At 37.9% G+C, this 13,129-nt stretch overlaps 1 protein-coding gene across 1 annotated transcript in view; it reads left to right on the top strand.

The window, feature by feature from the left end:
- Positions 1–13,129, top strand: part of LOC104960528 (pyruvate carboxylase, mitochondrial) — a 251,396-nt gene that overhangs the window by 225,819 nt on the left and 12,448 nt on the right. Inside the window, exon 15 of the mRNA XM_010788608.1 lies at positions 4,339–4,560. Within this exon, the coding sequence (XP_010786910.1) occupies positions 4,339–4,560 (222 nt within the window). The remainder of the gene's footprint in view (positions 1–4,338; positions 4,561–13,129) is intronic.

Below are 13,129 nucleotides of genomic sequence, written 5' to 3'. Positions count from 1 at the left end.
GGCCAATGGGGTCCTGACAGGACATGTGAAGTACTGAAAGGCCATTATTTTCTAATTAGGGTTTGTATTGTAAAACGTTCCTGTGAAGGCTGATTGCTGGTGCCTCATTGATGGTGTCCAAGTACACCTTGTTCCAATTATTGTCTGGATTTATTTAATGGAGGACATCTAGAGGTTAATCACCCGATGCCTCTGAGCTAGCTTTAGGAATAATGACTAATACAAATGACAGACCGCTTTTGTCCACTTGTGGCCTGCGATTCTATTCTTAGGATTAAAGTAGAAGGTAGTTTGTAGTCAAATGTGCTAAATCTGTGCACAGACATACTTAATTTCTTTAATTAATTTTCTGTTGATATTCTTTTTTCTTCCAGCCTAGAGTTTTTGATGCTTTCATTAGCCATCTTCAAACAGAAAGAGCTGTATTTGTTGTTTTTTTTAGCTCCAGAACTCATTTCAGGGTAGCTTAAAATGACTCATAAAGAGTCTTAAATGTGGCTTTCTGAAACCTCAAGATACTCTGGGTGTGTGTTCTGCAAGGTAACTTATTTTTGTCTTTGTTCTTGAAACAGTTCCTCTCAGTTTGTGTGTTGCTCACTTCCCATAGAACTTTGTGGAGGAAAACAAATTCTGTCTTCGAACAGTAATGCCACCCAAAAGTTTTCAGCAGGCTGGATTTAAGCAGTTATGGCGAATAGAAAGCAACAACTAAATTTAATGTAAAGACCTGAAGAAGTAAGAGAGGACTTTTTTTTTAAAAAACGTTATTCTTCTGCTTATGACGTTTAAATAGCAAATACACGTACCCAGAATTTCATTAAGAAAACATGACATGATTTTAATATAGACATATGGAAAAAAAGTTTATTTCTGGTGGTTAACAAAAAAAAAAATGTCTTGACTCAAAGGAAAATATTTATATCACAATGTAAAATATTTATTTTCCTACTATGCGTTATCCACATTCACAAATACAAAATTATTTGTCCAGTATATATACTGTACAACAATAAGCAGATGTATCACAAAATTGGTAGACTCTAATTTATATTGATTGAACAAAATAATGACATAAACAAATCAAATAAATAATCGCAAAACCAAGTATTTATTTTCTAAATTCAGAATGATTAAACGTCTCTGTAGCCGACAATAGGCTACACGTATCTTACAGCTCATACTAACATCTTGTACGGGTGTAATTTGATGAGCTGGCGCAGCACACCTGACTTTAATAAAGCACTGATTACATGTAGCAGCTCCACCAGGATCTGACAGTTAAAGGTTCTCTGGAGGCAGGCTGTTATCACAAATAAAAGAGTATCTGTGAGAAGTCGCTCCATCTACTATAAACTACTACTATAAACTGATTCTGTTAAGCTATAGGAGGAGGAGAGAGGGAACAGAGGAGCAGACAGGTGAAGAGGTATAGGCAATGAACTGATCTAGGATAAGCAGGAGAGAAGTGAAAGAAGAGTGGGAGTAACGTGTTTTCAATGCTAGGGAAAGTGTTTGTGTGTAAATGGGTCAATTATCATATACATCACCCATGGGACTTTCATGTGTCTCTAGTGCTCTCTGTTTCGACATGACACGCACATTAATCCACTCACACTACCTTCCTATAGGAAACTGTCACTGTGCTACTGTATATTCAGTGTTGTCCCTCTACAGATGCCCTCATGTGTCCTCGATGTGTCAAAGATGAGTAAAACATAGAAAGCAACTTTGTAAGACTGCGAGACAAATTGTGAAAGACTTTCAGTGTAAATCATTTTTCTGTGTGGGTGTGTTTCCCACGCCGCCGTATTATACACAGATCTTGATAAGTTCAAAGTGTCCGTATCTATTTGCTGCAGCGATGAGATTTCACAGAGCTCATCTAGCCTGTGTGGGTGTGTGTGTTTTCACATCAGTGTGTGGATTTCATTCTGCTCAGACCGGTCTTAGAGAAAATGATGGCAGAGATCATTTGTTTTCAGGGATGAAGTACAACAATAAAAGGTCAAGAGCGAATATTGAGAGAGAGGGAGGGAGGGGCCGTGAGTGGAGGACAACTAAGCGGGCAGATAGTACCTCATTAACTAGTCTAATTGATTGATGATCGCGCACACAAGAGCAAAAATAGATCCCAATTTGACTTCCAATATGTGAATGCCTCTGGTTGTGCTTGTGTTTAATTGCCAGGCATGGATAGGAGGGAGCAGGGTGAGAACAGAAGGTCTCTGTATTGTTTAATTTGTTTGTTTTAAGGACTATTTAGCTTTTATGAACTGGAAACATAAGCATGTGTGTGGGGATTGCGCAGCAGTTGTTTCCATTCCTCCTCGTTCAGGCTTTTAGCGTTGACAGTACATGATAATTCTAACTGTATGTGACATAACAGTCTTGTATGCTAACCAGAAACACTTATTTAATGGCAGGATGTCCAACAGGGTTCATCCTGGGTTCCTAATGGGGGCATACAGCAAAGTTTCTGGAACATTCTTAATGGATATGCATGTCATTTTTTTCTCTTGTGTACCTGCCAGATGCAGGTCATTGTCATGCCTCCATAGGCCACGATCACTACGGTCAAGACTGAAATAACTATAAGATATAGAGTTATGAGATTCTGTAGCAACATTCATGGTCTTCATGGTACAAACCCCACTGAGTTTGGTGACATGTTATCTAGCCCTTCTAAGAAATACACATTTCCATTTAAACTGTTAAATATCTTAATATTAACTGGATGGATTGGAACTATTTTTAAATATATATTTATTGTCCCTAGGGGATGAACCATACCAGGTTTTCAAGAAATGAAATTTAGCCAGGAGTTTGACATTTCTATGTGGCAATTAAAATATCATGTCAAAAAAACTGGATTGTCACTATTTTTGATGAGACATGTATGGTCTGCAGAGGAGGAATCCTATTACTTTTGTGATACATGACATTTACTTTTTGGGAAATCCTGAGGTTTACATTTGTGGTTTAGGGTAAAATATTTACAATATCGCATGAGATTAATCCTTATGACTTAGAAAACGGGCTGAAATGGGTACAAATATTTTTTTTTTTGTGTATTCTTTTTGAATGCACTTTTTTTTTGCATGATGGGAAATTGAGTGACAGGATGGAAAAGCCTGAAATAAATTGAGATTTGTGAGAATGGAAAAAGTTGCCATCCTGGAACAGATCGCTTTCAGGTGGCGACTGTACAGTCCCTTGTTGTACACCAAGTGCTGCTTACTTTTTGTAGCCGATCATGACGATAAGTGTCAGTGTCAGCCGGCGAAAGACATGTTTACAAATCGGTGGGTGATGTGTTCAATAATCCGGCTGCAGGGCTTATTTTTCTGTATTAGTGAAGGCCCTGTCCACGTCATTAGTGGGAGTTATGAAGAGTGTTGGACTTGTTCACAGCACGACTTGAGAGGGAACTCAGTGTCAATAATATCGACATTTGGTGTCTATATACGCTGGGATCCGGAGTAATGGATGATCCTGTGTCATGGATCGCGAGCCCTGGATCTTGAGTCGTGGCTGTGGTCCTGGATCATAAGTCCTGGATGGATATCCTCGTGGATTCATCTTCTTATTATAGACACATGCATTTCCAAACATTTGGACTACCTATGTTGCAAATGTATTATCTTTTCAATTTACACACGGCATCTATTGCACGTCTGTCCGTCCTGGGAGAGGGATCCCTCCTCTGTTGCTCTCCCTGAGGTTTCTCCCATTTTTCCCTTTAAACTGTGAGTTTTCTCCGGAACTTTTTCCTTGTACGATGTGAGGGTCTAAGGACAGAGGGTGTTGTATTGTCATACTGATATTCTGTACAAACTGTGAAGTCCACTGAGACAAATGTAACATTTGTGATATTGGGCTATATAAATAAACATTGATTGATTGATTGATTGATTGATTGATTGATTGATTGAACATCAGTTAACCTGTGAAGGGGTGCTTGTTACAGTATGGTAGTGTTCATCTTGCCCGGCACTATGCAGGGTCTGAAGTCTGAGAGCCCACAAACTGGAGAAATAAAGGGTTTCTTGATATGTCCAGTTTTGCAAAGTCCAAGGCCATATCAATTCACTTTATTATAATTAAATAGAGAAAAATAACAACTTCTTAATTTGTTGTGATCTACTTATGTTGCAGCATCTATTTATATATCTATTTTCAGTTATAAATGCACTCTTTATTATCTGTTTCTGCACACACTGGTAGCTTGATCTGATGTGGATTTCCCACACACCACAAAACAATTTCCCTTTGATTTCTGACTCTCTTTTTACTCCCACATTAATCTTCTTATCCATATTTTTCCCTCCTCCCCATCAGGAGACCCTCCGCTGGGTTTCCGCGACGTGTTGCTGCGTGACGGTCCGGAGGGATTCGCCAAGGCTGTCCGTGCCCACCAGGGTCTGTTGCTAATGGATACCACCTTCAGGGATGCCCACCAGTCGCTCCTGGCAACAAGGGTTCGGACCCACGACCTGAAGAAGATCTCGCCGTTTGTCAGCCACAACTTCAACAACCTCTACAGCCTGGAGAACTGGGGAGGTGAGTCTCTTGGTCCTGACTATTGGGAATGTTTTCCTCACCATAAAATAAAGCCGGAAAATCATCAGCATCAAAATCAGAAATCCTTTATTAGTCCCACAGCGGGGAAATGTACATCAGTCAGGTTGTGAATCAATGCAAAGAATTTGCTTTGGTGTGTATTGGTGCATACATAAAAAAAAAAACAGGAATTAAGTTGTAAAAATAATATCTAAGTCTTTTTAAAGCCATTTTAAAAACCAATATCTAATTTTAAAATGTATAAAATATAAATTTGACAAGAAATATAAATAAACATAAAAATAAGTAAACAAAGCTAAAATCAATGTTTTCTATTACTCAAGTAATATGCAGCATATCAGAATTGAAAGTATCAGAGCTAGAACTATAGCAATTGAACAGAAATGAGCAAAATATAGAGGAGAATGTGCCTCTAGTATAGAACAGTATAGAATATGAGGAATAGCTCTCATGATGTGCAATAATATTCTTTACTTCAGTTTTTGTAAGGATTAATTAGCCAATGAAGAGCTAGGCTAGCACCCTTACCCTGCTTCCACTCTCAATGCTAAGATAACTAAGCGTGTCCTTTCTCCAGCTTTATTTTCTAACTTAAAGGAGACCTATCATGCTATATTTCAATAATATATTGTAGGGCAATACCTATATAAGGTATATTTATACGTTTTCTTTTTCAAAATACCAAACAGATCATGCATTTTAGCCATGCCTCATTTCGCTCTATTTTGCTCTCCTCCACCCTGTCTTTGCATGCCATGCACTGCAGCTGACCACGCCCCCTGCAAAGGAGGGGGCCGGGTCATATTTCCATGCTGTTACCATGCTGTTACCATGCTGTTACCATGCCACGGCAACCTCTCATTCCCCTGATTGATGGAGAGTTGGCCATATAGGCGGAGCTCCTCGTTTCTGACGTCAGAGATATTTAAAATCTGGATCAGTCTGTATCAGATCCGTTGCAGCCCCGTTTTTAGAGATTTGGGTATGGAGGAAAAGAGAGAGGGTTGTGTTTTCTGACACTTGGTGAGTTCCCTGACACACTGGGGACACATATTCATGTATAAAAGACGTGCAAAGGTTCATTTTGCATGATAGGTCACCTTTAAAGACCATAGCAGTGTTCATTTTGGCAGCTATTTTTGATTTAGTCTTTAGACGAAAATGGTTATTAGTTTTAGTGACATTTTAGTCATTTCTATCCTTCATAGTTTTAATCAACTTTTAGTCCAAATGTTTTCTCTCTTTAAACTAATTCAGTTAGGCAAATACAGGTATCTGAAATTGGAATCAATGTGAAAGCATCAAGTGTTGAAATTCGTAAAGCAACATTTCACTCTCTTAACACTTTACTTGTGTAATATCTAGGGATGGGTATCGTTAAGATCTTTTACGGTACTACTACTCTTATCGATGCTGCTTATCGATCCGGTATTTAACGGTATTCTTGTAGGTACTTTTTGTTATTTTTTTAAAGGTAAAAACTAAACAAATTGTTAACCGAATTAACATTGCTTTGGCTTATTTTAAATTGGAAAAAATATATTATATTATGTTATTATGTGTTACTGTACTTTAGTAAAATGTTGAGATATTTTAACTGGATAGTAATTTTAAATATTTGCTACTTCGTACTTTATTTTGCTCCACTACAGTTCAGAGGTAAAATGGCTGTACTTTGTTACTCCATACTGTATTTAAAACTTTTAAGGTTACTTTTACAGATGTGGATGGAATGATTGAAATATAATTCAAGTGGTTAATCAGGCTTCGTTTCCACCTGGAGAGTAAAATTACAGTACCCTGCAGTATACAAAAGTTCATCAAAACTAGCTGCACCTTACCAGGCTTTTGAGAACACTTTTCATGATCCAATCATTTATAAAAAAACATTATCATATATTATTAATTATGAAATGGACCAATTCTTGCCACACAATCACTACTTTTACCTTTTGGTACTTTTAAAACTATATTGTTGATGGTAATAACTTTTTTCTACTTTTTACTTGAGTAACATTTTTAATTTTGGCCAGGACTTTTTATTTGTAACATAGGTATTCCGACACTTCTTACTTTTTTACTGAACTAACAAGATCTTTTTTTTTTTTGCAACCAAAAAGGAAAATCTTGTTTAATTGCTGGTTCATTAGGAAAAAGAAAACACGCATATAAGGAAAACCTCTGCATTTATGGGCTGCTTGATATTGGCAAAAAAATCATATTCCCGATTATTTGGGTCCCAATTAATTTGTTAATGGGCATTATCATTTTGACTTTGGAAAACACCATTTAATTTTCTTTAAACAAATACAAAATTAATAATTTAAACCTTTTTAACTGTTGAATTATACGTTCAGGTTTAAAATCAACTGAAAAAAACCAAATGTAAAATAAATTATACCATTTTCATGTCTTAAATTAATATTCAAAATAATTAAATAAACAATAAACAAGACAACAAACATGTGCCAGTGTTTGCACTTGTCACAACCTGAAAAAACTCCTTAACATATAAGCCAACATTTTGGGTAAAACATATTGCAACATATTCCAACTTCAGTTAAACATTTAAAGGGCCTGGCCCACCAGCTTCATGGTCCTGAAGTAACAGGAAATAACTTGGTTGAAACTACAATTTAGACCAAAATAAAAAATGTTTGGGCCCACCATGGCAAATGCTGGTAGGTCTTGCTCATGTCAATCTCTTAAAATATGATTGCTAGAAAACACCAGCATGGTTTTACTAGGTCTGGTTTCAGAAGATGATGCGCAGACGCCATGGGTGACATATATTGCCCACCTGTACTTAAGTGACTAGGCTGCTACGATTTATGGCAAAATTCATCATCTCTCGATTATTTGGGGTCAATAATTGATATCAACGATTATTAAAAACATTTATCCATTTTAATTGGAGACATTTTTTGAACAGCTAGATTTTAACAGTTTGATTACCGAGCTGTTTAAGTATAATTCAACTGAAAAAAAAACAAGAGTAATAATAATATTACTAAAATATAATACGTTCAGTATATTTCGGGACTAATAAGGGCGCACGAAATATAAGCCGCCAGCAGCCTAATTGAATGATGTTGTACATATATAAGCCGCACTGGATATAAGCCGTAAGTTTAATTACATAATGTAAGGTTTGACAGGGGTTGGACCATATGTAAGGTGTTCGTGCACAGAGGAGATCGTCAAAAAGGAGAAAGAGATGGCTGTTTGAGGAAGCTCCCATTTATTTAACATTTCAACAAAACAAGTTGCATATTTGCATAACGTATTTAAGTGTTAGCATTTAGTGAATAGTAGCTACAGAACATGTACTGTGCTGTGTAAAACTGGTACTGTATCACATAAGCGTTTCAGACACACAAAACTTTTCCGACTTAAACGGTGCGCTCCCAGCGCACGTACGGCAGTGATCTACAGCAGCGGTTTCAAACCAGTGATAACGGGGACAAAACTGTCCTCGCTCTCGTAATGTCCGGTCTGTCTCGCTCTCGTAATGTCTGTCTGTCTTGCTCTCGTTCTGTCTCTCGTACCACTCTCGGTTCCACTTTTACTTTTGCGCGCCTCCAGCTTTTCCTGCTGGAGCCCGCCGCTTAAAGGTGGGGGGCGCGGACCGGCCATAGAGCCCATAGAGTTAAAGGTGGTGGACTGTAACCTGTAAAACCCATAGATTTAGGAGGTCCCCTAGTGGCCGTTAGCTGTAAAAATCCATAGATTAGCCGCACCGTTATATAAGCTGCAGCGTCGAAAAATGGGGAAAAAGGCGCGGCTTATAGTCCGAAAATTACGGTAATCGTTTTATTTCTATTACGTTGTTTTCGTAATCGTTGCAAGCCATAATCGTAATCACGATTTAAAATACGATTAATTGACCAGCCCTATCTACATTGACTTTATTTAAACCTCTTGGTACAGACATGAGTGGTATCAGATTTAACAATTGGCATTCTAAAGAGCCATTACACCTGAGGAAATACCCATAATGTGTGATCTCATACAATCAGTCACGTACGATTTGCATTCATTTCCCTCTTCAGATAGTTATCATGTTAATTCATCTCTTTGTGTATGCACTCCTACATTTTAATGTGTCTGAATACATGCCTGCTCTCCATTCTATCTCCACTCTCACCGTAGATCTTCTCGTGATTGTACCTCTTTTTTTTTCTAGTTTGAGCTGTGGAAATCATGCGCCATTTAAATGATATCTCGTCCTCCCATCTTCACCGTCTCCAGCAAGCTCCCTCAATAGACAATGATTGTAGCCTCTTCATGGTTGCGAATGAATGGAGAAAATCATGCATTATTGAAACCTCTTGAGTCCAATAGTGTCCCTGGATAATATGCAATTACTGTGAAATTGGCCAGAGAACAAAAACTACTTGTCTTATGTTTGAACAGTCTGCAATTATCAACACTTCTTGATAGCTGTCCTGTGTGAAGAACAATTGTTGTGAACCGGTTTGAAATTATAAATTCCCGTTTGAACACTTAGGACACAAACATTTGTGGAAGAGATATGCCCAGCGAACCTCTTGAGGTTGAAACGTTTAATTTAATGCTCAATTATGGTAAACCACATGGAGTGATTGTACTTAAATTACTTTGAGTGCTTTAGTCAGATCACAAGAACAAACATGAGGACCAAACAACAAACGCCTGGAGTAAAAAGGCTTTCCGTTTAAGTCGCTGTGCATTTGTTAGATGGTTGAGCAAAGTGAGGAGATAATAAAAATGCGAGGAGAGAGACTGCCCAGTAAAACCTCAGCTCTGTTAACACTTCTCTCAGATTGAATTCCTCCCAGTAGCCGGTCATGGTGCACCAGTTAAAGGAAAACAATATATTCCATTACTCTGGGAGAGCAATTTGAGCATATTAAGCAACTGTCTACTCATCTCATGTTTGAACAGATTGAAAGTTATAGCGAAAGTAAAACAGATATTTTAGAAAAGGGCTCAAAGGCATCCCAGTATACCGTGATGTTATTACGAGAGTGACCAGGGGAGGATGGTATTAATTCAGCTTAGCCGTGTTTGAGCAGTTACAATAAAAGTAAATCTTTGAAGAGAGACTGTGATAACTGGCAGTGAACTCAGTTCATCACTCTGGAGGGAAATCGTTGAATAGGTGCCAGGGCAGCTCCTTGTCTCATTATACCGTGAGCCTGTTCTCAAAGTGCTTTGATTAAGGGACATAAATGCTTTTTTTAACATGTCATTAGCTTATATTTAAAGCATTAAACCTCTCGCCCACATTAAAATGTTGTTTACCATCATTCATAATCTCGCAGTGACACAACCTCACTTTGCCTCTGAGGATCTTAGCACTCTGGGTTTAAACACAGTCAAATGGGGTTTTCAGGAGCTGTGGTAAATCTTCTTTTTGGGAACGGGAAGCTCACAGACATGTCTATATGCTTTACTGATGATAGAGCACAAACTGAGCTCTCTATTAGGTTTTCTTGAATATTCATCTGGGGCCTCATCTGTGTGAGGAACAGGAAGCTGTGCAAAACAGTCAATAAAAGCTGACAGAAAGCATGCTTTGGGAGCATTTTATGGCTGAGCATTCAATATGTTAATTTACTAGGAGCTTCCTGTTTTCACCACTGAGGCTTCACATGTTTTTTGAAAGCCTTAACTATTTGCCCATTGAACTGCAGTTGGGTAAGATTTCCAAGACTATGATTGGGGTTGTATTATTGTTCAAATGATGGTTATAAGATACATTTATTATGGGAAAAACAGTGTCCTTTTCAACAATTTACAGTAATTGAATAATATTTTCTTTACAACGTGTAATTATTTCTAACTGAGCGGACGATGTGTTAAACGTTCATCATTTGAGCATCTGCTGCAGTACAAGCTCAAAGCGAACACAGGAATAATCTGGCCTCTGAATTGAATCCAGTCTTCCTTTTAAACTCTCATAAAGCACCGCTGCTGTTTGAGTTGCAGTGGGAGATGACTTTTGAAATCTTCTGTGGATGAAAGCTCTTGAAGTTTAAACAGTGTTCTGTGTTCATGAAACATCCAGACAAATTGAATATGCTCGACTCTGCCAATTATAGCACCACAGCAACAGTCCATCATTGAAATGAAATGTAAAACAGAAACCCTTAAACCCCCCCGACATGGTGATTCTGTAACGGCTGATGTTGTCTCTTTCAGTTTAGAGAAGCTCCACTGAATCATCCAAGAGGAATGTAATGTGCTCGTGGATCCTCTTGAGGCGTCAGTAGTTCCTGCATGATATGATTACAGTATGAGTCAGAGAAAACAAAATAGTTCCTCATAATTATTTTAACATTTTATTGCTAAATAAATTATAGAAATCCTCTCTGAATCCTTGCTGTGACTCTTTACAGGGTAATAGCATGCTTTGTGATTCTAATAATATTTCGATGTTAGTTTGACAAGTTAAGTAGGAACAACACATTTACAAATGAGTGATAATTAGCATAAAAGCATAAAGAACAGGAATCACCTTTCCTCATTAGATTAACAGTGCATTTCAATTGGTTGTTTATGCCTTTCTTACACACACACATAGTTTGTTCATACTCATCCCCTAAAACATATTTTTCAAGACCAAAATAGGAATTAATCTGCTTAAGCTTTGTAGCAGAGCATGACCTATGCCGTTTCTGCAGTGGGATTAAAGTCAAATCAAATATTTTACTATAATGCATCTTCAATAGAGAAGAATGACTTCCCAAGTAAGGAAATGGAGAATCCGAGGAGCACATGAATGCACCATTAGCCTTGGCGCTCTGTGATTGCCAGTCTAGCTTCTCCTTGTTTCATATGCTGCCTTCTGTCTCTTCTATCTACCTCTTATTCTTCCCCCTCTGAAAGCCTAATCAAAGCCTCATCATTTGTTATTTCTCAGAGTTTATAAGGCTCCTCCAGAGTCACACAAGGCATGATAAGACTTGAGGAGGAGACATGTTGTGTAAAAAGCTCCTCTGTTAATAATAGAATGCTATAATCTTTGATGTCAGTGTGTAAATATCAGACCGCTTGTTTCCCATCCCCTCTGTTAATCATCCTTCTTTCGCTCGGCTTTCAATACCCAAAATTCCCAGGTTCACTAGTATCAGCCGTGCTCTCGCCTCATATTGATTTAGTTTGTGAAACACAAATTAGACCAGCGCTGCAGTAAAGACTCCAGCTCCTGCATGCACTCTCCCACAAGGACAGCTTGTAATTGCACATCACTAAATGGCCATAGGAGGAATAACTACCAAGTATACAATTCACTTTTATTACAGAGAATATTATACTGCTTGAATCACTCAGAACCACGATAAATCACCGAAGGGAGATGACCTTGTGAGTAATGAACGCTGTGCACCTGACACACTGTCCCTATGCAAAATGGAACATTGTATTGCTTTCACATGTTTCAGAGGCTGAATGAATCAAAAAGAGATTAAGTCCTGTGAAAGCCCTTTGAGGATTAAGACCCTTCCTCATATAGCGTTCCTCCAAACACCATCAAGATACAATTGTATGAATTGGGTCACATAATGTATCTATATGGTTCTTCAAATGTATTTCCACAGTCGGCTAAGTTATCTAATGGTAAAGCTGGAGAGTTTTAATTATTGTACATTTAGCCCGCAAGAATCCCCTGCATGTTTTGAGTCGAGGCAAGTTTATTAAAATACAGCAGCCCATTTCAACACAAGGCAATTTGAACCAAATACTTTCAAAGATATAGTGCATCAAAAATACAATATTAAAGTACATTTCAAAACAGTCATTTGAAAGCCAAGATAACCCAAATAAAGCAGGGTAAAATAGAAAAAAACAAGTGAAAATTCATGAATCGTAACTGAACGCTGCTTCTCCATGTTTATTTTTGACTCTAGGGACCCTGATGTTTTAATGTAGCAGAAGATCAGATATGTATTTTGGCACAAACCATTCAGTGCTTTAAAAAACCTGTTGTAATATTTTGAGGTCAATTTTTAGGACAAGAAAGCCTCAAGTAAAGCCTTGAAAACTGAGGTAATGTGATCCACTTGATTTTGGTGCTTCCTTTTAAGGACAGGAGCCGTTTCCTCGGTGCAGGCAGTACAGCCTGACCAGCAGCGGCAGCAAATCAAAGCTCCAGAGTGATTAAGTGGGATCACGGAGACATAAACATTGATCTGACAGGATAAACTGTCTGATGCATCAGGGCCATAATTGCACACTTAAGCAAAAATGCTGATAACTGCAGAGGTCTGCGTGTGAGACATCAGGCATTCATCTTTTTATATTCATCATAGGCTTTGCTTTATTGGCTCAAGAGCATGCTATAGAAGTGTATCTTATAAAACCTAATTTCCCACCAGGGGAAATTTGTATGGAGTAAAGAGTCAATATACTGTAAGGTGGTATTAGTACTGTATACCTTACACACATACAGAAGATGTTATAGGCTCATATATTCCTACACCTTTTATGATTTAAACATTACTATATATTTTAGTGGTGATATGGTGGGCATTGCATACCAGACTTGTTATCATCTTTCTCCCTG

Source organism: Notothenia coriiceps, unplaced genomic scaffold, assembly GCF_000735185.1.
Source record: "Notothenia coriiceps isolate Sejong01 unplaced genomic scaffold, NC01 NC01_scaffold00031885, whole genome shotgun sequence".
NCBI lineage: Eukaryota > Metazoa > Chordata > Actinopteri > Perciformes > Nototheniidae > Notothenia > Notothenia coriiceps.
Note: the sequence above shows the minus strand (reverse complement) of the source record. Positions and strands in the feature narration are given on the sequence as shown.